Source organism: Perca flavescens, chromosome 6, assembly GCF_004354835.1.
Source record: "Perca flavescens isolate YP-PL-M2 chromosome 6, PFLA_1.0, whole genome shotgun sequence".
NCBI lineage: Eukaryota > Metazoa > Chordata > Actinopteri > Perciformes > Percidae > Perca > Perca flavescens.
This window is the reverse complement of record NC_041336.1, coordinates 24,710,446-24,735,435: the sequence shown is the minus strand read 5'-3', so window position 1 is coordinate 24,735,435 and position 24,990 is coordinate 24,710,446. Positions and strand designations below refer to the sequence as shown.

General features: G+C 39.4%; 1 protein-coding gene across 4 annotated transcripts in view; it reads right to left on the bottom strand.

Annotated features, from left to right (window-relative positions):
• Positions 1-2,784: 2,784 nt before the first annotated feature.
• Positions 2,785-24,990, bottom strand: part of cdkal1 (CDK5 regulatory subunit associated protein 1-like 1) — a 280,572-nt gene continuing 258,366 nt past the window's right edge. For all 4 annotated transcript variants that reach the window (XM_028580855.1, XM_028580856.1, XM_028580858.1 and 1 more), the window contains exons 13-15: positions 22,257-22,340; positions 18,948-19,112; positions 2,785-4,580 (exon numbers count right to left, since the gene is read on the bottom strand). In XM_028580855.1, coding sequence (XP_028436656.1) covers positions 4,416-4,580; positions 18,948-19,112; positions 22,257-22,340 — 414 coding nt within the window. In that variant the 3' untranslated portion in view covers positions 2,785-4,415. The remainder of the gene's footprint in view (positions 4,581-18,947; positions 19,113-22,256; positions 22,341-24,990) is intronic.

The following is a 24,990-nucleotide window of genomic DNA, read 5'->3' as shown; positions in this document are numbered from 1 at the left end:
ATCCCAAATATTTAGTGTAAGTGGACAGTACGATATGTATATTTTTGTTTGAAAAATTCTTGGTATGAATTCTGATATTCATGATTTATTTTATTTACTCCATACCACATTCACCTTATTCAAATGAATGATTTATGTTATGTGTTCTCCAATATAAAGATATCCAGACAAACACAGAAGCGATATAAGCAAAGTGTTGGATGCAGAAGTTATTAAGGAATTAACTTTGTTAAGCAGAAAGGAAAAGGTCACAGCCTGGGATTGGGGCTAACGAGAAGCTCTGTCAGCCGTTACATGTTATGTGAAGACTTTCTGTATTAGCTACACTCATGCCAGTTGTTGGCATCAATTTGATGGTTTACCCATGGATTTGTATTTTCCTTAACTTTTGATCAGCTCAGTATGAAGGATAATTACCAAGCTAGAAGAGAAGACCAGCTAGTTTTGCATCCTCTTGGATGTCGTACTTACAGCAGTTTGCACCACAGGTGGTGCGAGTACAGGGTACAGGGTCCTGGGGGCTCAAATCTGACACTAACAGAGAACCACTGCTTTAACTCATTTCAAAATTACTCTACATTTCTGTCAGATACAGTACATACAAATCAGCATCTTTACAAATTTGAGAAATATATATTGACTTTTTGTTTAAAAAAATTAATCACTACGATGTGCATCTTTGATGTCTATACTGTCTTCTTTTATACTATGTTGATCATTAGGCTCATTATGACACTATCGTTTTATATTTCATCCATTGTTGTATAGATCATGGCTCACAGCAGCATGTCTTTGTTTTGTTTTTATACAAATAATATCCACTATATCATTACCGCAAAGTCAGGCGTTGTGGCAGCCTGCTGTCCTCTCTGCACCAGCTGAGCAGGGGAGTGCTGTGCTGAAGGGACCAGACAGTATGCAATATGCCCACTGCAATATGCCTAACTTGTTGCACATGCACATATTGCATGATGACATGATTGCCATTTTCATAATTTTTTTTTAACAATAATACATCACAGTATCCACATTTCCAAAATAGCATAATTGGAACAAATCCATTGTTGAAGACAACAATTTGGACTCTACAGGGATGATGTAGCAGCATAAAAACATTCAGTGTATCTTTTTTTATTTGTCTGTATAAACCATATAGTGATAACTTTTGTTATAATCAGACGGCTATAAGATACACTGTAAATGCTGTCTAGTCCTTAGAACAGGCTCACTGTCACATTTTTCTTCAGCTTAACAGTCGTAATGCTGGTTTATACATTTTTAAATAGCCTACATTTATTTGAGTTAATACTGTTAAGACCTCAGTTGGATCTACAACTGACATTAGTCAAGATCAGATGACAATTTATTTTCAAAACAAAATAATTTCCCCAAGATACTTCACTATGTTGCAAACACAGCAATGTTGTATATCAGCCTCTTACTGCAAGTACATCGTTTCAATACATGAACGCCCTTCTTTAAATACCAACATCGCCTGTGTTCTTACGCAAGCCAAACCACTCAGAATTTAAAACACTTAAATCAATGAAATGCAATGACATGATAGATGAGAAATGACAGGCAAACGCATTAATGTTCAACCTCCCTTGCATTTATCTTGTGTCCAAAGCTGCTCTGTTTCACATCAAAAGGGCATCACTGTGTAGCTCACAAATTGACAACAGCTGCAACTAAGACAAGAATTCAGAAACTTTTGCTTTTATTAGAAACAAGTGAAGTGAATGATGCAAAGTGAATAATGATCTCCTTTCTATGCTTCCCGCCTCAATATTTCATAGTAAGTGATGATCTCCCAAACATAAAGGGTGTTGTTGCATCCATATTTCATTGGAGAACAATGTAGTGTAACTGACATACACTGTGAGGAATTGTGCTTACAAAGCATCAAAAGAACTGTCACACAGTATGGATGGCTGCAGAATAATATAGGGCACTTCTGGATGGATGTAACAAGCTTCATAGCTACACGCATCATTTGATCACATAATACAAAGCTAGTGTGTGTGTGTGTGTCTGTCTACGTTTGAGACACGCTCCATTTGATCGGGTAATATAAAGCTTTGGTGCCTGTGTTTGTATGCAAGTCTGCTTGATGTGCATCATTTGCCCATATACTACAAAATTGCAGTGTGCTGTTAGTGTGTTTGACATGCACCAGCTAGGTAAGAAAAAGCCAGGGTACACATCTGTGTGGCAACAGAATGTGGAACATGCATCATATACTTAGATAATACAAAGCTAGTGTGTCTGTAGGTTACAAACAGTGGTATGTATAACAACAGGGCTTTCTGAATAAGAGAGCAATGAGCCCTGTCACTCCTGAACCACACATGCTGGCTTTCTGCTAAATTAAGCATTCAGCATCAGCTACATCAGACAGCGCAGGCATGCAGACACACACACACACACACACACACACACACACACACACACACACACACACACACACACACACACACACACACACACACACACACACACACACACACACACACACACACACACACACACACACACACACACACACACACACACACAAAAACAAGCTGAAAGAAACACTTGTGACTAGGAATATATGCAGTGTACACACACAGATAAAAATGCAGACATACTGACAGAGACACGTGCCAGTGCAATGCGACACATAAATTGGGGCATGGATTATTCGTAAAATTCAGAACACATGTTGGGACCGTTGTACCTCCAAACAGAAAGACATTAGAGAGAAACACAAACAGACTATACGGTATACATGACAACAACTGAGCGATACAGAGCACTGTGAAGACACAGAGACTTATTTATTGGTAAAAACCTAGCAGTTAATACACAAGTAATTTCACACATGACATATTGCATTTTTCCTTTATTAAACTGTTTTGGATAGTTGCAACAATGCTAATCAAGAAAAGCCAAAAGGTCTGTCTCATTAATGACTCATACACCACAAGTAGCCCACGTATCAACAGAGTACTTGTATTACAGGGTCAGTTTACCTGACTGACAAAAAAAGGAAGACAAAAAAATCTCATTTACCTCTAGTGATGTATAGTTTTAGATACATTTGCCTATGTCCCATTCACCTTCACTGTATTGGGGTGGCAGCAAAAATCTTACCTGGCACCACTACAGGTAAGTGAGAAAATATAAAAACAACCCTTTATGGTGGCACCAAAGCAGGCCATCACATGCAAAATTCTGTGGGACAAAATAAAGAGTTAATAATGACCATCAATCCAAGCAGTCAGCATCGTCCACCTGGCCAACTGCCTGTTACGTAATCAGATATGGTCAGATGTACATTAATTCCATTTGACTTTGATGTCTGAGGCAAAAAACATTAAATAAGAATTACATGCTAAAACAACTTCAGAGACAGTAAGAAATTTCATGGAGATCTGAAAATATACTGTCCATGTCTCTTATTCAAAAATAAATACTTTGAAATAAAGGATACAAATTGCCTTTAACCAGAGTATTGTACACACACTCCTTGCCATAGAATAAAACAACACATACTGTAAAGTAAGCACAATTCAATCCATCAAAAAGATGATGGGCAACTCTATATCACACCATTTCTAGAAATGTACATGCTCAGTACTCCTAAAAGTTGTTTTCTGGTACAGAAGACCAGAATGTGTTTTCAACGAGTATCAAGTAGTTGAGTTGTGCTTAATTTATCTGTAAAACAGCTACATAGACCCACAAACATGATGCCAAACTTGTATTTACCAATCTATGGACAATGTCAGGCTGCAGCCATCAGTGGGCAATAGAAAAAGAACAGTATTTTCCTAAAACAGCCTACACTTAGAAAAGTTTTAACCCTTGTAATGAAACAAACATATGAAACAGAATCTGTACTTGAAATAGATTCTTTTTAAAATCAAGTGTAACTAGGGTGTTATTTGTACCAAAAAGTGTTTACTAAGGTCTTTGAAAACTGCTGCCCTGTCATTGACAGGACAATGTGGTTATTCCTCCTTTAATGACAAAAGACACTGATGTCACTAAGTGGTAAACTAATTAAAACGTCTAACTTTAATTAAAATACTAACTTCACGAAAAACAACATGAATCTCAGAACATTTAAATAATCCTTAAAGCAACACCATGTAACTTTTAGCTGCAGCTGTAGGTCCAGTGAGACAACCTGTAGGGGGACCAAAGCAGGAAAAGTTCCATAGTGTTGCTTTAACTGTGTAGGTGTTACTGACTTTGTCTTGCTTTCTTTGGGTTCATTCAAAGTTGAATAAGAGCATGTGGAGTTACAGGGGATCGTTTTAGCACTGTATTCACCCGCTTCAAACACATTGTTTAGGCTCCTATGATGTCACTGTCCTCTCCCTTCTTCACAATCATCTTCTTCTGTTGTTCTTCTGGTTGTGCCATCAGTACAGTTTCTCTATGATGAAGGCCAAGATGGCTGCTGCCAGAGTGAGCCCGATCCCCAGCTTCTTCAGTACTTCCCTGTCAAGACTGTAAGAGCCGATCAACAAAACAGATGAAGAAGGCACAGAAGAAGCAGGACCTTGGATGCCATTGGGTGTCTGATGCTGTGGAAGGAAACATACAGAAAGTAACTAAATAGTTGAAATAGTAAAGTTAGAATTTTAATATCTCTTGTGATATTATGTGAATATTCCTCTAATGCGTGCAAATACACAGACTCACACTGCTTTCTCCCACACACTTGTGGACAGAGAGTTTGTTGCACCTCATAGCACAAGTCATGCCCATTATTCATAATTAGGGGATCATGTTTAGATTAAATCGACTGGCCACAGTCACAAATCAAACAGCGAGGCTTGACAGCAGAGTGACCAGTGATCCAACGCATCAAATGTCTGTAATCGGAGAGCTCCGTTTGGTCTTAATGTGTTGGACCATTAAAAAGACATCCACCACTGAAGGGATGTGACAGTGAAAGATTGGAAAGAGCAATGCTGAGAAGAGTGGAGCAGAAGAAAAAGATAGACTGCCAGGAGGGCAGGAAGACGAAGAAGAGGAGGACCAAATTCAGGTATTATTATTTTTTTAAACAAATATTTGGATTTTATTTAGCCACATCGATCAACCAAATCACAATTTACTCAGCCCTTGATTCTTCATTTATATTTATATGAGGACTACCCTTCATGGATCATTGCTGCTGATCATTATGTACATTTAGAAACACATCTATTGATGCCACTTGATGTTAGGATGTGGTGCCATCATTTAGTTGAGCAAAGGGTTACTAGAGGGGGCTTCATACTTTCCTGTCACTCTTTCGTCAGCTGAACCTGAGAGGACCTGCTTTCACTCTACAACAAAATGATAAACAGAATTTTAAATTCACTGCTTATTTCAATATTTTGTGGATGAAAGCGTTCACGAAACCAGCCATGTGCTTAGTGCATTTCAATTATGATGCCATTATCTGTGTAAAGCAGTTAATGCAGTTTTGTAGTGATCCAATTATTGTGAGTGCTGTCTATTAAATCAAGCTGATGTTGGGGAAGGTGCACTGTGATTTACTTACATGGGGAGGCTAGGAGAGACGTGAGAAAATAAGAGTTACTTTACAATGTTAGCAGAGCTAAAGCAAGGCTGTGACTGTGATGGTGCTTGAGTTAATCTCTCAGTAGCACATCATTTTCATGTGGCTTTGCAACAATGTTTCTATAACAAGTATAACTTCACATACAACCGCTTCCTATAGCAACATAGAAAATAGAAAACACAAATAGAAAAATAGAGAGTTTAATTGTTCACCTAACAGTGCGTTTGGCTTGTCGCTAATCGTCAAACATGACAACTTAAACAACGCGCATGAAAGCATGATGCCGCTTACTGAAATACTACAACACAACAGCTGTGATGAGAGCAACATCAAAAATAAGATGGAATTCATCAGTTGTGGATGGTGTTGATACAATTGAGATGGAAACACTGAATACTAATAACCAGCCCTGTCTCCCTGACCTTCCCCCCCCGCCACCCCCAACACCATTGATCATCAGTGTGCTTGACATTTACAGTATCTAGTTTTATCTCAATGTCTGAGAGTGGAGACCTGAGGTGTACTTTCAAGCAAAGACAATTAATTGCTGAATAAATAAATAATCCTGCACGACATTTGGCTCTTTTAATTTGAGCATTAAACAAATTGGATAGGAGAACCAACACTTGTCAACATCTCCGAGTGGAGTGGAAATCGATCAAGATGGCCTTGTGGTAGTTCCTATATGTCTCTCCTGCATGACGGTTGGTAAAATTACTTATCACTATGAAGGTTGATTATTCAGGGCGATATTGAGCAATTGATCAGCGGCTTTCCAGATAACCTTTAATCAAGTCAACTAGGGTCGACTGTAAGACTTTTAGATTTTATATTTACCATAGGTAGATTGACTCCTCTTTCTCTCTCTCTCTCTCATCCTCCATCTCTTTTGTCCAAGTAGGATGCTTAACCATCTAAGGAACTCTATTTACCATTATCTATATCTGGCTGTGTACATTATCTCTTAGTTTTTCATTCTATATAGTTAAAAAGCTTCATGAGTAGAAAATTCAGAAAAATGTAGAAACATCCTTGAAAAGTTAAATTGTGGAGCATTTGTATGCATACTGCACATTTGACCTATGAACAACGAGTACAAGTATTTGTATGTAACTGAGAGTCGGTGCACATCTACACGTGTTGCATGCACATGGCTTTGTGTGTAAGCAACTGCATAGCGTCTGTCCTCTACCTCTCTATCTTCTACATTACTCCCGCTCCCCTTTCTTGTTATGGGGGTGTGAACGCTACCTTGCCACCCACTCTTCTCTTCACCGTTGTCGCTGAATGGTTTCCTCTGTTACCGCACACAATGGAGGATGGATACCGTGACCGGCAACGCCTACGTGACACATCTCTAAGTCACTTATAGTTACTTCAGACAATAGATGGAGGGAAAACCAGTAACAGAGGTCTGGCTGATGTATCCACATTTGCTTAATGGTAGGATCATCGGTTGACTCCCTAATGGCAAAACTGATACGCTGTTTTGTTTCGGTTTTGATGTTTGAAAAACACGAAGGGTGCTTATTGCTAGGTTGGATGGTGGTAGCCATGTCAAGACCCTTGAATGTGATCAGAACTAATACAGCTACTTCTGTCAGGGGTTCAAATCACTGATCCAATCTCATCAGCAATAATATATTTGAAAAGTATTCCTCAGTGAGGATACACTGTAAGCCCTTTAAAAGTTTTGGAATGGCTCATTCATTAAAGGATGAATGAACTGACAGTGTGAGAAATAAAAAATGAAAGACTAAATGAGAAGGCTGCCTGTAAACAGAGAGACTTCAATAAAAGTCACTTAGTTGTACAAATTTTATTTCCTGCTCACTTAGGGAGGAAAGGAGCAAGATGAATGGAAACCGAGACAAAATAAGAAACCGACTAAAAGCAAAGGACTGATGAAATAGAAAAAAGGTGAGCATCAAAACCATTATCTTTTCTGCGCTGACAGGCCAAGTATACTGCCTTCCTCTCTATCCATCTATTTATCTGTCTCTCTGCAGGTGTCTTTTAACAACGGGGTGCTATGCGAGAGACTGAATAGTACTGTCTAAAATGTATTACTAGTAGGGAGGATAAGTGAAAATCCAAGTGCCAGTAGGTGCGTGTCAGCACAGTTGGAGAGAGGGGATGAGTGAAAAACTGAGAAGAAATGATGGAAGGGGGCAGGAAAAGATGACAGATGTGGCTTTCAATGATAGTTCACCACCTGCTAGCTTGCATGCTGAGTTTGTGCATATGTCTGTGCGAAAGAGAGTTGGCATTTGTGAGTAAGTGTGTTTGTACGTGTAGGCCTGTGGTGGATAATGTCTATCTCTCTGCTCACAGTGGTAGAACAAAGCAAGATAATCCTCCCGAAAATCATCCAACACTACACTAGGGGTAGCAGCTAGCTACGTCTCCCTGGAGGTCCAGGACTCTCAAATGTATCTCTGTGTCTTAGTAACTCTTGCTCTAATTCCACACGTGCACCTTCAAAAAATTATTAATAATGTCAGCCAACACACTGACATATTCACACAAAGATACACACAGTGACTCGCACAAAACATCACGAGAACCCAAAAGCACAGTGGTCACATTTCTCACATGATCCTCAGCAGCTGTCAGTGTCACTCTAGACACACAGAGACCATTGAAGTGGTTTTTGTGTGTGTGTGTGTGTGTGTGTGTGGATACCGTAACAGGCTCCTTAGTCACGGGTGATTTGACAAAGCCAAAGCCATAGTGACAATCACAATAAGCTGCAGCTGTACTTTCAACTGGACAGAGGGACGGGAGAGACATTACAGCAAGAGTGATTACAAGTAATATTTCTGATACAAATAAATGTCTTTGGTGGAACTCAAAACAAGGCTCAGTGGGGACCTTCAGTCATGTCTTCAGTCTTTTGGTCTTTTTCCTCATCTGTGATCTGAAGTTTTCTTCATCAGTGCAACTGTAAAACTCTCTGACACTATGGTGTGCAGCATGGGTGTACAAGTATACCCGTTGTCACTATACACACACTCAAAGCTACACAACATCCTGATCTATGATCTATGTTGTCACATTATACTTTTACACTTGTTTCTTCATGCCACTTGTATGCATACTCTACATGTTGACTGTATAGTCCTTACACACACACACACAAAGTTTACATAGACAAACATCACTATATACCACAGCAAATAATAGATAATTTAATCTGTTTTATTTTTTTAAATAAAATAATGAACTGGATATTCAATAAAGGTGACAATATGAGATTTAAAGGTACAATGTGTAGGACTTTCTCCCATTTAGCATTGAGATCATATAGCCATGTAGCCTTCACGCTTCAAAAAGCCAGTCTCTTGCTCTTTTCAATACCCTTTTTCTTTTTCTGGGTGAAGAAGAAGACTCCTGTTCATGAAATTTGGATTTTGAATACGTGTGGTCCTCCATGTTTCTTTCTTCAAACTTGCCGAGGCCAGGAAGCTACGATACCCATTAACAGCACCTGTGAGTTTATCATGTGACAGCAAAAACGTGAAAGGCGGAGCAGTATGTCCTGTATGTCCCTTACTGGCTAATGTATTTCAAGATGGCGCATGAATATGTCTACCCCAGTTCATGCAAATGTAAATGTAAAATGTCAAGCCAAAAGGAATACTTGGATGGTGGTGGTAAATATTCATGAAAAAGGACAAGTTTGTGAATGGGCAACACCGATTTTGATAATGAACAACCAAACACGTTACACACTGGACCTTTAACAGTAGAATATGTGGGGCTTGTGCAGGTCATGGGAATAGAAATCAATATAACCAGTTCTATCTACTATAAAACAATCAGAAAGTGAAAAATATCTTCCATGGTGAAGGCACTGTCAGCTTACAATTATTTAATGTGGCATTACTGTGGTATTTTAACGGCTTTTAACTGCTTTGTGGTTTCAACTGTTGACTCCAGTCGCTGGGGCTGGTATGCAAGCCAAGTAGTTATGCGACACAATTTGGAACAAAATCAATTATCCCAATGATAAAAAAAAAGCCTGTTTGACAGGGTGATATGAAGTTTCCAGGGCATGGCAAAGGGATAAAAGCAAGAGCAGTGGTTGTTTCCCATATACATAAATGCATTTTATGACATTGACACACAATAGATGTCCACATCACAATAATAAATAGATTTAATTGACATTTAGGCCATTATCAATTGTAAGACGCTTCCTGATTCATCTTAAAAAATTTGGTCTTGACACTGAAACCTTTACCAGCTTTAACTGCATTGTGGAGGACATTCTGGCAGGGTCATAAAAAGACCTGACAGTGGCATCCGAAATCATTGGGACAGACCTACTATCACTTAACAATGCCTACTAAATGTTACCTTCTGCATAGTCTCACACTGCCAGACCTTCCTCCACAGCACTGCGGAGGAGGGTCTGGCTTGTCCACACAGCATTCCGGGACAGGAGAAAAACATGCACTGGTTTATTGGCATTTCTTTAAGCCAATCACAATCTTCATGGGCGGCCCTAAGCACCGGGCAGAGCCACAATGCCGCTGCAATATGGCCTCGGGAAGGATTTGTTTTGGTGGAACGTGTTCGTTCAAAAATTGTTTTAGTCATGCAACAGAAAACTCAGATTAGACAGATAGTCTAGCTAGCTGTCTGGATTTACCCTGCAGAGATCTGAGGAGCAGTTAACCATAGTCCTCATAAATCCACCGGAATTTAAAATTCCAACCCAAAAAAAGCAGAAGGTACCGGACATTTGGCCGAAATTAGTGAAATCCGGCAGAATTTCCGGCAGCAACAAAGCAATCCCGGAAGTGGAACGTAGTGGATATAGACTACCTTCTGCATAAGAAAAACCCAAAACATCATTAACTACAGCCAGTCACCCTGCTCACTCACTGCAACTTCTGATGCCATCTGGGAAACGCACCAGAGCATCTCCAAACCAGCAGCACCACCCAGTTGATAGACAGTTTTTTTCTATAGGCATCCGACTGGTTAACATAACTCTCTTTCTTTCTCTTTTCTCTCTCTCTCTTACACACAAACTAGGTCTATACCTTGGACTTGATGAACATGTTGCGTATACTGCACTTCACTATACACAAACAGAGACATAAACAAGTATCCTTTGTACTCATTAACACGAAGAAACAAACATGTAAAACACATGACAGGCACTATTACAGACAGCAGATGCTTTCAGGCACACACATACACATGCCAGACTTCAGGTAAATCTTGCACTGCAGTATACCGATTACTCATTATTCATACAGAAAATATGTCTCCTGTTACCTCAGTCATATTGTATCTTTGCAAGCAAAGAAGGGAAGAGGCCTGAGGTGCTTTTTAAATAACCAAAGACATATTTCAGATTTAATTTGATGTTATACAATACACCATTACATTAAGTAACTTGCTGTTTAAAGCACTTTACCAACAATCACGGTCTTGGGAGTCATTCCAGGTAATTTGTCCCAGGTGATTAAGTAGCAAGATATTTTCCTGACCCTGGGATTAGAGAGGGCAGATTACATTTCTCAGGTGGATCCCAACACTGGGATTTTTTTAAAGATTATTTTTTGGGCTTTTTTATTGCCTTTATTTATAGGACAGATTAAGTCAGGGAAGTGGGAGAGAGAGGGGGGTGACATGCAGCAAAGGGCCGCAGGTCAAAACTGAACCAGCAGCCGCTGTGACAAGGATTGAGCCTCTGTACATGGGCGCATGCTCAACCAGGTGAGCTAACCAGGCGCCCCCACTGTAACAAATTCAAGGGAGTAAAGACAGGCATCCCTGTAGCCTATTGTCATGGATACCATTTGCACAATTAAAGACTGACTAGTGCAGTGCACGTTGAAAATGTGCCTGTTTGGACCGGGCGATTGCTTGGTCTGTGGTATTGCTGCTTGTAGAAATTCTTCAAAACCAAATTGTACCCCAAAACCACTTAATATGCAACTCCACTGTATAGCCTACTACTGACTTACAGTGTAGGCTACTTCTACATCAGAGGAAGACATTGTACTACTGTATTTACCTGACAGAGAATGTTGCAGATTCAGAATGTAATCACAAAATATCACAATGAAAATGTGGAGTAATCAGACATTTGCCTCATGGACTCATGGCAGTGCGCTACCCACCTGGCCTGTTATGAGAGCTAATCAGCACATATCTGCATTTATCAACCACCAGAACCGGACTGTGTGCGGACACAGACAGACAGACAGAGAGAGAGAGAGACAGAGAGAGAGAGACGGTGTTGTCTTGTGTCGTATGATCGTTAACGATTCACACTTCAGCAGAGGTGTTCATTTCCACACAGGTTTAGTGGCTTGACGGTTAACGGTGAAGTATGGATTTGATTCGCGGGGGTATTTTGGCGATGGTAATGTTATTAGTGTTGTAAGTTAGCAGTAGACTTAATTAACCCGACCCAGGGCGAGTCTGATGAAAAGTGATGTGTCCGCCCGGTTTAACTCTGAGATTTTCTCGCATTGCACAGCGCTGTGAAGGAATAATCTCCAAGATTACGTTATGTTCTGCCAGCTCACAGCAACTTAATACACTAGCAGGAAAAGAGTCCGCCCCGCTGTTGTAAAGTGTTCTGCATGTGGCGTCTGCGTGTGATGTGCAGGTTACCTTCCCCCCCAAACACGGACACAAATATACAGATACGTCTCGCTGCCACTTATATGTAGCTGGCTGTGATTTGCCTGTGTGAGATTCTGAAACGTCCTTAAATTCGGGAATTGTCGTTTGTTTGTTCAAAGTCAAAGACAAAAAAAAAAGTAGTGCAACTTTGCACATTTTTGTGGGTCTGAGGTGTATGTCACATTTTAGCTGCCAAAGCTCTCTCGGAGTCTTTGGTCCTCAGGGTGAGAGGGGGAGTCGCCAGTGGCTAGAGCAGCAAAAGCCAATGTTTGTTTCTTTTACCTATATATTTAATGATATTTTTTGCATTTCTAATCCAAACAACAAACTTGGCACTGCACTTACGTGTCTGTAGCAAGACACCTGTCAAGTTTGAAATCCATCGGACTAACGTTTCGAAAGATATGCGCATAATACACAGACAGACAGACGTTCCTGCAATTTATAGATAGATGAAAAATGTTGCAAAGTCAAAGCCTACATTAAACTTACATTAAACCAGTATTTCCACTGAACCTCTAGAAGTGGGCCTCATTCAGCCTGATAATAGTGCATGGAGATGCCTTAAAAGTAACACAAATAACATATTTTCTCTTGTCTTTAAACATGCAGCAAATGGCTACATAGTTACCCAAATAGCAGAAGGGATAGGATGCTAACCCCCTCAGCCTAATGCAGATTTAGGATATATGCGAGGGATTAGCAGGGCTGCTCCTGTCAGTTGTTCTGTTAAGAGATAACTTTTATACCCAATACTCAAATGCTTATACAATTAGTCACCTAACCACAGGTTACTTGTAAGGTTACTTTTTAATTATTATTTACTCTGAGAGAATAACTTTATTTTGTAGGTCATGGGTTGTAAATACAGATGATGTTCTCTCTCAATCAATTACTATTGCAATAACAATAATTAACTGCTGAGATAGACTTTGACAAAACTGCAGCTGCAAGTCTGTTGAGTTTAAGATTATGGAAAAAATTGAAATACAAAACAAGGCCATGGGTGACTCATCTGCTGAAGAACTTTTTTCAGGAGTTTGTTTACATGTATAAAAGGCCCATTCTGGGGAAAGTCTATTTTTACAATAACATGAGAGAAAAAGCCAAGAACATATTTTTCCCTAACAGTTTTTGTACTTGTTTGAGTGCTTTGTTATTTACATCTTCCATCTGTGGTTTAAAAGCAAAACTCAAGAGCAAGGGACATTTTAAATAAACAAAACAGAATGAGGCTGCATAATGCCATTTGACATGTTAGGTAAGACTACTGAAAATAGACTGATATTTTGATGGCTTAACATTTATTCCTTTCTTACTGTGACATTGGTTCTTTAAGTATACACAAAGCGCAGGCCATGTAATACAATTTGACATGCTAAATGAAATGCTTAAAATAGCTAAGCCTGCTGTTTTGAAGGCAAAACTAATTATTTGCTACTTGAGTAAACAAAGTCATGCAAAGGCCAAGCAAAACCTTTTGACACTTCAAAATATATGTATATATTATTTTAAAAGGATTAAATGTATTCCTACCAGAAAAGACTAATCTTTGGCTTTTCATGACAATACAGATGACAACATGATGTGTGCATAACGCAACATCAAAGCAACAATCCATAACAGTTGCATGTCAACACAGAGCAGTTCAATTGTTTGTGTTAGGCGCGCGTGGGTTTTGTCTACATGATGACTGTGTGTGTACAACCAGTTTCTCATATAGCCTGCGGCTAGCAAGGAGTCTGCCATGCACACCAGGGGGGACTGTGCATCGGCCTATATTTGTACATACATCTGTGTGTACAAGGATTTATGTTTCTGTGTGTATAAGCTGTGTTTTACCAATGAACCTGTAGTGTATGTCTGTGTCTATGTACTGTAAGCATTATGATGCAAAATACCAGCAATCCCACCCACTCAGCCTGTACTACAATATACAAAGATACAATTTTAAACATTCACCCAGTGTGTGTTTTTATATTTCTCTAAACACACACACGAAGAGCAAGAAGTGAAAGATAGTGAGAGAAATTATGAAAAGTGGAAATAAAAATACAATGTAAGACAGAAAGAAAGAAACCGATATAAAGAAAAAGAAATAAAGACACAAGGAAGGCTGGGAAAACAAAGAAAACCAGCCCCAGATAAAAAGAAAAAGAAATGCAATGCTCCAGCAGAGATTCATTTCATTCACCTCCATTTTCTGTTTTTCTGTCAATATGTGGTCAAAGAGGGACATTGTTCACTGCTCTTATTCCTCCATTTCGATCTCTCTCCCAGCTCTTTTCCTTTTTCTATTCTGTCTTTCATACCAACTGTGAATTTGCTGTTTTGTCCCTGTCCAATTCTCTTGGTCTTCTTGAGGAAGTATGCTGACAAAAGAGCTGATTACTGGGTGCCACTCAAGCTGCCTTTCTGTCTCATGATCTCTCCGTCTACCTTGCTCTCTCTCTTTCAATCTTGTTTCATTTTTTGGCCTCTATCCCCGCTCCCCTCCCCCTCCTCATCTTCTATCATTTAATTTCATCTGAGGATGAGGACTGGTGAAGATACTTTCTCCTTTTCTTTCCTCCACCGTACTGTTGAGTGCTTTCTCTGCTATTGTGTCCCACTAAAAGACTCATTGCTGTCCTTCCCTTTCTGCAGAAAGTGGTGTTCCTGTGAATGAAGGGCTGAGAGACAGTAAGAGATGTAAATAATGTCAATAAAAGCTAATTTCTCTTGCTAAAACCTTGGTCTTGTTTCATGGAATGTAATGAACATGTCACACCGAACATAGGAATGAACCTTGGGCTGCACACGGACAAAGAGCACCATGCCATTAGACCACTACTCACCCATCCATCCATTACTGTACCTATCAATATATTCACACATCAATACATCTATGTATCTGCCTATCCATCGGTTGTGTGCATCTAAGCCATCATGTCTCACATCCATGCAGCCACATGTATCTGTCCACTTTCAGGTCCATTCTTCCACATCCATCCACACAAGCTTTCACATGCCACTCTTCCATAAATCCATCTATCCATTTGGCCATGCCGCTTCATTCCTATACGCATCAGTATGGATGCTGGCTGGTGTGCAATCATCTCTCTCTAGCCATCTCAGAAATGGTAAATCTCTCACTTCGACAAATGGACATCAGAGACCTTAGTGGTTTCCCACTGACTATCTAATCACCCACTTATCTACCACTCTCTTACTTTCTCTTAGAACACTCCTCTGCATATTAGATGAAACCACAAAGCTCAGACTCCGTCCTTCTATTAGCTACTCAGTCATCATGCAATCTCTCTCCTCCCGGCTCTTTATTCTTCTGTTTTTTTCTCACTCTCTGCCAAAAGTCTGTAATTACAGACTCTGCTACAAGACATGGGGGTGAGCATCTATCTGCCTTTCCCTAATCATTCATTCATCTCAAATACGCATACAGCTCAGTGTGTGGTGGACTCACACAGAGACTCAGAAAATAGATGGTCTTCAAATATATATAGGCCAGCCACCACTGCGTGTGTGCAGATATGTGTGTATTACATGGGTATGCTAGTGCCAGATTGTACTGAATGCATGTGTATGCATGCATATTTTCAATCAGACCTGTTCACTTATAATAATAATAATAATAATAATAATAATAATAATAATGTAAACACACATACTGGACACATGGCTGTGAAGGACATCACATATACCAGAGGGCTACTAGAAGTGGGTCTATGTGTGTAGCTTGCAAATACTGCTGTGTTTCCAAGCTATTAGGTCACTTATCTATAAGCACTGTGCTCCATTTCCACTTTGGTGTCATTAGTAGCTGACAAAGCTGGTAATAAGGATTACAGATCAGTAGCAGCATCACTGGAGATCACTTAAAACAATATGTTAATTGCCAATATGCTGTGGACAGTAGAGAGAAGCATTCCTTAGTTTTACATTAGACCACTGTATTACAACATACACTGATCTGCTACCTCTGTCCTTCTTTCTATTGGTATGTTCAGCTAAATTTGTTTTCATTCTGTGTATGCCATCATTCGTTTATAAGTCTAATGCTCTTGCATTTTTAACTATACCTTTTGCTATGACTTCCTTTTGCTTCAACAGCAATCTTGTTGTAGTCTCAACCCAGCCAGCACACAGCTTACTTTACCCATATACTCATATAGCCATAGTAAATTTCATACACCACCCCCTACCCGAAAAAAACAACAACAACTCAAAGCACCAGGTGTGTTCACACAGCAAGTAGACACAAAGTGTTAATGTGTCCTATTCAGTTATTTTCATAAGTGACAGACACTTCTCCATCTCTGTAAAACTCGAGATCCCTGCATAAATTATTTTCTAGAGCACATTGACATGTATATGATGATGATGGCTTTGCCTGCTTTTCCTCTGAAAAAAAAAAAAAAAAAAAACTCATGAGAGACATTTAGACCTTAGGACTGGTAATAAGTGGTGTTAGGAAATATCCGGACAACTGTTTTTACAGTATAAGGACCAGACAAAGTGTATATCAGTGTGTGAGAAAAGTGTGCATTACAGTATGAAGAGTGTGAAGTGTGTATGTGTGTGTGTGTGTGTGTGTGTGTGTGTGTGAGAATCTACGTGCAAGAGTGTGTGTGAGTTGTTGCATCAATCCAAGAAAAATGAAGGCCTGGGCATGTTGTGTAAGAATGTTGAAAGAGCGTGAGTGATGGGGAAAGTAAGTGGGGAGAAACGAGTGCATGCGTGTGTGTTGGATGGGCTGCAGACTTTATGAGGCAACTAGTTTTACAAGGTCTAGTCCCCAATGCTGAACTTTTCATTGCTGAGTGACGTGTCGCTTGGCTTGCTGTGAAACCTTTCTCTTTCTTTCTTTTTATCTCATTCTCTTCGATCCATTTCTCTCTCTCTCTCTCTCTCTGCTTGCTTTCCCCTTCATCAGTGTCAACCTATCTCTCTCTCTCTCTCTCGTGTCTCTGTCTGTTCCTTTCTTCCCTTCCCTCTCTGTCTGGCAGTAAAGGCTGATGGAGTGTGAAATTAGAAAGTGTATCATATTCTGCTCTGTGGCTCCATGTCCTGAGCTATAAGCTACAGCTAGTCAAAGTGAAAAATAACATGCAGTGAAACAGATACATTAACATGGTGTTTTGTGTGTGTGTGTGTGTGTGTGTGTGTGTGTGTGTGTGTGTGTGTGTGTGTGTGTGTTGGAAAGACAGGAAGGAAGGACAGTTTAGCCAGCCACAGCTTATCTTAAATTACTTATCTCACGCCTGATACACTGGTGCTTTTCCACAACTGCATAAGTGAGAATGGATCAAGAATGTGGACACACACACGCACACACAAACACACATGCACCCATGCACACGCACACATACGCACGCATACGCACGCATACGCACGCATGCACACACACACACTTTATCCATTTACCAAATGAATACAATTTTAATGGCCTGTTGTAAACAACATTTTTATAGTTTTGATAAGGAAATAACACACAGTGAGAGCTTGACAGATAAAGGATAGAAACAGATGAGAGTACACATCTGGTGTACACTCATACACACCTATACTACATTGGCAACTGATTTAAAGTTGTTAAATGTAGCCCTGAAGCACTGAACTCTTCACTAATTTTATCAAGACAATATGACTTAATATTAGATGTGTAACACATTATATATGACATATGGGATAGACAATCACAGATGCAAACAAAATTGAATGTTAAATTAAATTGAGTGTTAAATTAGGAGGATTAACAACCAACCAAAGGTGAACAACACTAGTCCTAACACTAGCAGCTAAAACTACTTACAAGCACCCCAGCCCCTAAATCCCTCTCAGTGAAGACAATAGCTGAAGTCATACGCTGTCCTATTTACAACAATATGCACCAATAAAGTGTTGCGGAACATAACAAATCTAGATGGATGACATTGACTCGGGAGCCAGAGTTAACAACATCCAATTTGTATCATACCAGTGAAAAATCCATCATCCTTGTGGACTGACCAAAAAAACTTACTGCATATTGCTGCCCATACTAACTCTTGTTGGTGTGACAGTATTTTCAGGGTCAATTTAATACTTCAATACAAATTGAAGAAAATGTATATTTACTTGTTTAAACCAGTTAGTCAAAACATATATAGTTTCATGCATGTAAAAAATGTAGTCTGAGGTGAATGGATATTCATTTTCAGCTGAATCAAATTGCATTAAATGGACTGGAAACCACAGTGCATTGTATCTTTACAAAATTATCTATCGTCTTTGTATTGGATCATGGACCATGCATCCAGAGATCTGGATAGTCTGAGATGGATAAATACTCATCTGCACTGAATAAATGTGTGGTATAATGTTAACATGCTGTAAATGCTGTTTGTTTGAAGTGTTTATAACCGTGTAGTTTTATTTATTTCTGACCTCACGTTAATTTTCAGGTCCCGTTTCATTTTTTTCTGTTCGATATGCTGTGCTATACCTTTTTTAATCTCAACCACCTAGTACAGTAAGTGTTACCTATTACTTTTGTTCTACTTCTTACTTTTTGTTCTTGTTCAAGTGATGACTCTGCTTACATATGCCTCTTTTTGTGGGCATTTGCTTTGATGTCAGTTTGATTTACAGTGCTGTGGCATTGAATTGGGAAAAAATAGGATTGCAAGATGTGCATTTAGATATACCTATATGCAGGTGTGCATGTATTTGTGTGTGTGTTTACCTGCATCAAGCCGGACACCTCCCCTTTCTGAAGTGGTGCGGCAATGGAGGGAGTGAAGGGCTTACTCTCTTCCACTGGCCGGCCTTTCAGGAAGTGTTTTCCTGCCTCGTAGATGTCCACCTCAATCATCTTCCCTTTGAACTCAGCCCTTTTAGGTACCAGCACCTGCAAACCAGGAGCGACACATCATAACTGATGTCACTGCACATTTTGCACATTGGATCAAATTAACGCTGAGTGAAAGTTATAAGGTACAGAACAAAAACAATGTGTCATTTAGTGATTGTATTTTAGTGACCACACGTGGGATATATCCAGCAACTTTCTGTCATTCACATAGAAAGGCAGACCTATAAAACCATCCATGCCAATAACAACCCTCTGCATGTTTTACCATCTGTCAATTACATTTTCAATTAACCGCTGCTCAAAACAGTTTTTCCCAATGCTCAAAACAGTTTTTCCCAATGCTCCCCCACATTGTTATTTAGCTAGTCCCTGTCTGCTTACAAAAAACACACAGGTCTGAGTGTTTTCAGTTCCATTTATGGAAGCCCTCAAGGTCAAAAACTACGGCAACAGCTGTGAGATAAACCACTGGGATTTGCTGGTTTGTCTTATTATTTCACCATGGCAACTATAAATCTCGTCTGATCACAGAAGGAAGGAACAGAAAACAAAGAGTTATGATAACAGCCTAGTGTGAAATGGAATTTGTTCTTAATGAAATGTAAATAAAGATCATATGCAAATGCTGATGTACTTCTTTTGGTCAGCTCTTGTTTCAGATTCAATCTCTTTTGTAAACCCTAACAGAATAATTGGTGTTGTGATTATTAGTGATAATTAAAAATGTAGTCACTGTAATGTATAATCACAACTAAAGTAAGGGTTTTCTTTGATAACATCCTATGAGTGTTCATCTTATGATTTGAAAAGTTATCCTTTCTGAATAAGCAGACATGAACACGGCTGAGAATTTATGGAAAACTGTCAGGGTGGTTGCATGCTGACTCAGATCATCTGGTGGTCTGTCTAACCATTACACGACTCTGCAGGGCTAAGCTTCTGACTGGGCAGAGAATAGCATGTGAACTGGTGGAGGGAGTGTTACTGCTGTGATGGCAGGAGTAAGCCTGGCTCAGTGTTAATCTGTCAGTCTATATCCAGCTAGTGGAATATGATAGGAGATAGTGAACAGGCCAGACAGACGCACAGCCAGCGCCACACCTGCCTAATCAACACACCTGCTGCTCGACACTCTGACCACTGTGAGGGTGTGTGTGTGTATATGTGTGTGTGTGTACGTAGCCGGCAACCAGGCTGAGAGCAGAGAGGTAAAACAGCAGGCCTGTGGGGGAGGAAGGTGAGTGAGTTTGTGTGTGTAGGTGAGGGTCATTTGAGGCCCATTACAGGGTGATTAAATGATGAAAGACCTTGTCCGATTTCATTGGAAAGCCCCATCCCCCTCCCCCCTCCAACTTCTTCACTCAGCCACTAAAACACTCTTGCACGTACTCTCTCTCTCACACACACACACACACACACACACACACACACACACACACACACACTGTGGTTAGGTGCCTATTATACGCGTCAGGATAGATATCCATCTGATGGTGTAAAAGTGAAACTAGGCCATTTGTTCACACTCACACCTCTCTCTACCTTATTCTCCCCACTTCCCTCCACCCACCCCCTCTCCACATCCTTCGGTCCCTTTTCTCTGCTCCCACTACTCTTTTCACTTCTTTACTGATCTTTGACTTCCCCCTTTTTTGACCCTCAACCACGCAATCCTCCCAACGGAACCGCTCTGTTTTGCTTTTCTCTTTCTCTACATTCTTCCTTTTTGTTAAATATTGGTGATGCCGTTATCCAGAGTAATATTTACCATACCATTAAGTTTTAATTTTGATTAAATTATAGCACCAAAAATAAATGTTGAATTGTTAGAATATATATATATATATATATATATACACATACATACAAACAAGTGAGGACAAAACCTCTGTAATGTGTGTACTGTATGGGTCTGTGTGTCCTGTTGATGTAGACATAAAGTATACATCATATGGAGGTGTATCCCTCAGGGGGACAGATTCAGGAACACATTGGTACACAGTGTTTTTATGTTCTTTCTTTTTCAAGTCATAATGTGATTTATGAGCACATGCCAAATATTCAAAGTAAAAAAAAAACAATTGGGAGAGGGAAAACATCTTACATGTCAATGTGTTTTCCTCTTGAATACAGTCAACTGACACACATGACATACATGCCTGCATATGCACAAATGCACACATGCATGAAGGAGCGTACACACATGAACCGGGTGACACTTGTAACTTAAGTTTATAGCCTGCAGAAGGAGGTGCAGAGGAGGAGAGGAGAGGAAAGTGGAAGGGAGGAAAAATTATTACCATCCCCTTCCCTCCCTGCTAATAAAAAGCATAACTTCAAACATGTTTCTGATGATGGTAAAGCAGGAGGAAATTGATTTATTTGAAGATGTTTTAAAGTGAATTTTTCACAGGTTGAGCAAGGGTCTTTGAAGCCATGCGGATGTGTGTGTGTGTAAGGTAACAGCTGGGTGTGTGTAGGATGGAATGTTCATGTCTTTAGGGCTGACCTTAATGCTAGTACAGTAAAAAAAGAAAAAATAGAGCAAAAAGTACTGCCGCTATCAGCTGCCAAATGCTCTCATGACCACCACAGGGTGTGTGTGTGTGTGATGTTATAGCTAACCTACTTTAGTCAATACAAGTATAAGCTTTTGACACCTGCTGTGAGTGCTCTGTGACATGCAAAGCAAAGCTTGTGACCTGATTTACTAAGTGTGAAAATTAGGGAGGGCTGGATTAGCTTCACATATGGAAATATTTTCATCAAACAGATTAATGTAATGCTTTTTTACTGTATGTTTTTGATGGTGGATAGAGTCTGCAGGCCAACTAAACTATTTCAGGATTCATCCAACACAAACATGTCAACAAACACGCAGCATGCTGAATCGTCCTTCAGCAGATGGACGATGGATGATGATATGCAACTTAGCTTGATTATAAGATTGATCACCATATTGGATAAAAAGGAAATAAAACTGAAACACTACCAGTACTACGCCAAGTTTCTTTTTAGGGTAGTTTAAATATATTGAATACATATTTATTGTATCTTAACTTCCTTTGGTCAGAAATTGTGGCTGTGAATGTGCTATATACTGTAACCCATAAAGTAAAAATATGCTGGTGAGAGCCACATGCGCCAGTCAGTGTGTGAGTAATTTATTAAATATCTTACCTGTTCATAGAACTTGTTGTGAGACACATAGTATTGGGCATCAAATGACTCCTCTGTCACCAACACATGTTGCCTTTCCCCTACCTGCAAAGACAGGGAGAGAGATGGAGAGAAACAATTTCTTAGCCAAAAAATATCAAACATATACAAGTTTATTGACTAATGAAACATCAGCCTTTCATGCAGCAAATTAGTTTTCATCTATAGACATGGCCATCTGTGTGTGTGTGTGTGTGTGTGTGTGTGTGTGTGTGTGTGCATGTCTACAGCCATATGCTAACCCTAACCTAAGCAAAACAACATGAGACAACAAGACCCTTCATCTCTATCTCATCTCTACTTTCTTTTCAATCTCTGTATCTCTTTCTGGTTGATTTGGTTTAGATTTAAAAGTGACAATTTCCTTGCCAATGATGTGCTTTTAAGTCAGAAAGGGTAGGGGTGCGTACATATTCTTCTTCTGTGACTCTGCTAGAATAGTGTATAAATTAGGGTTATTTGCTTCAACTGAGCTGACAGAATCACCTTGCTTCAATGGATATACAAACAGATAATTACATCTGCTGACACACATCTACTGATGTAGATAAAAACACTTATAAATAAATACAAATAATGGTTGTCTTAGTTTATGTACAGTAGATATTCATGGGTTTCTTCTGTACATGAGTTTATAGATTTTGTTACACATGCCGTGTATAAGGGCTGGGTATGTTCTTCGGTTTTAATTCAACACAAGCAACATGCCTCGGTCTATTCATCAAGATCCCAATTCAATCAAAGTTTTAAGCTTTTGTGTTTTTTTCATGTTTTCTGTTGGCACAGTTCACCATTTAATTACAATCTCAAGGTTCTCAAGTCATTTCAGTTTTATCACTTTGGCTGAGAGGATAGTGGGTACTATTAAACTCACATCCTTACAAAAAAGAAAACTGAATGGAACAAAACTAAATTAAAAAAACCCACAAAGCTATAGAGGATACAATTCAAATGCTTAGCCAAAACAGACTTTTCAGAGGTCAGAAAATAAAATACTACAACGAGGCCTCCCAATGAAGGGACATAATGTCTTTATTGGTAAAAAGTATGCTGTTGACTCAAAGAAGGAGAAAGACAAGGTTGGTTAAAGTACTGCAGTCATGAAAAAAACACCTCAGGATTGACTTCAAAAGAAAAGGAAATATCTTTTCTCATTTGTGTCCCATGGACAATTATTTATTTATTTATATTCAATTCTGATAAATATTTCACTGTGCTTCATGGTTGGATCTACATTCATTTCATTTTATTCAGTTTGCTGTGGATGGACAAAATCAATACTTTGTTGAAAATGGTCCAATGCATCTCCTGAAGTGTCATGATTTAGCACAATAAAATAATCTTAAAATATTGCCCTAGGTTATACATATCACATATATTTTGCCATGGCATCCTGGCTTATACAAACATGCTAATGATCTTCTCATGTAAGAAACCACCACAGAAAATTCTGATCCCAGCCAGCAATTCAGAGCATAAACCACCTGGGTTTTAAACATTAGCAACATATAGTATCAAATGTTGGGAACAGAGTGTCCTGTAGGCTGAATGGGCAGTATTTGCATTTTAACTCTGTCAGTGATGAGCCCTGCACTGAAAAACTGTGCTGACTGATCATTTCCTTAGCAATATGTCAGAGCCTTAGAAGTCATGGCTCTGACACATTGCTCAGGGTGTTTCCATTTTTGCAGACACCCATCTTCTGTGCTCTTTTCTTCCCTCTTTTCCCGTCCCCATCCTTTTGCTTCCATTCCTTTCTCCTATCTCGGGGCGCTTTCTTTGTTGTTCATACTTCTCTTCCTTCCATTATAACTCCCTCTCATCCTTCTCTCCTTTACTGATTTTACTGTGTGTGTGCGTATGTGTGTTCCAGCACAGACAGCACCTGCACAGGCATGCTGACAGACTTAAAAAGAGACCAAATAAATCACTGTTTCCTGCAAACAGAGCAATTAAAAAAAAAATCAAAAAAAAATCCTTTGAGCATTATTATTGGATGGCGAACATTTGATTTGGACCTTTTGTCTCTGCTGTGAGCTTAAAACCTTAAGCACATGAATAAAAACTAGTTGTACCTTATTGTACATATATTTAAGGAAAAAAGAATGGTTGTCTTTTATAAACACTTGGTGAACTTGACTATTAGCCATCAACCACTGACCATAATTATTTATTTTTTTAAATTGTTCTCCCCAGTGGCGGATGCATCACTTTTTCGTTTAGTTTTCAGTCTGACATTGTGCACCAGAAGGGAGATCTGGATGAACTGAAAGCCAGATGTGTATGATGTGAATTTGTATGGATCTGCCTGTTTTAATAATGCCTAATCCACCCCTAAACAAACAGCGAGGAGCAATGATCTGGGATTAAGGTATATCCTAATCAACATCCGAATATGTTGATTGAACTGTGAAATAAAAGGATGATCATGCATGAACACACCCAGCATAGACCAATGAGAAGGTATTGAATTCAGTAAATGAACAGTTCATGAGCTGCAAACATCTCTGTGCACCACACCATGAGCTGTGTGTATGTATTTGTATGCAAGGTGTGTGTAGGTCTTTGCTTGCATATCTGTGTATGAGAGTCTGCATTTCGATTTGTATTTACTTCAGCTATTGAAAAACATCACAGAATACCAAACAAGGCGTCATTGTACAATGAGATTTTTATTTACTTTGCCATCCAGAGA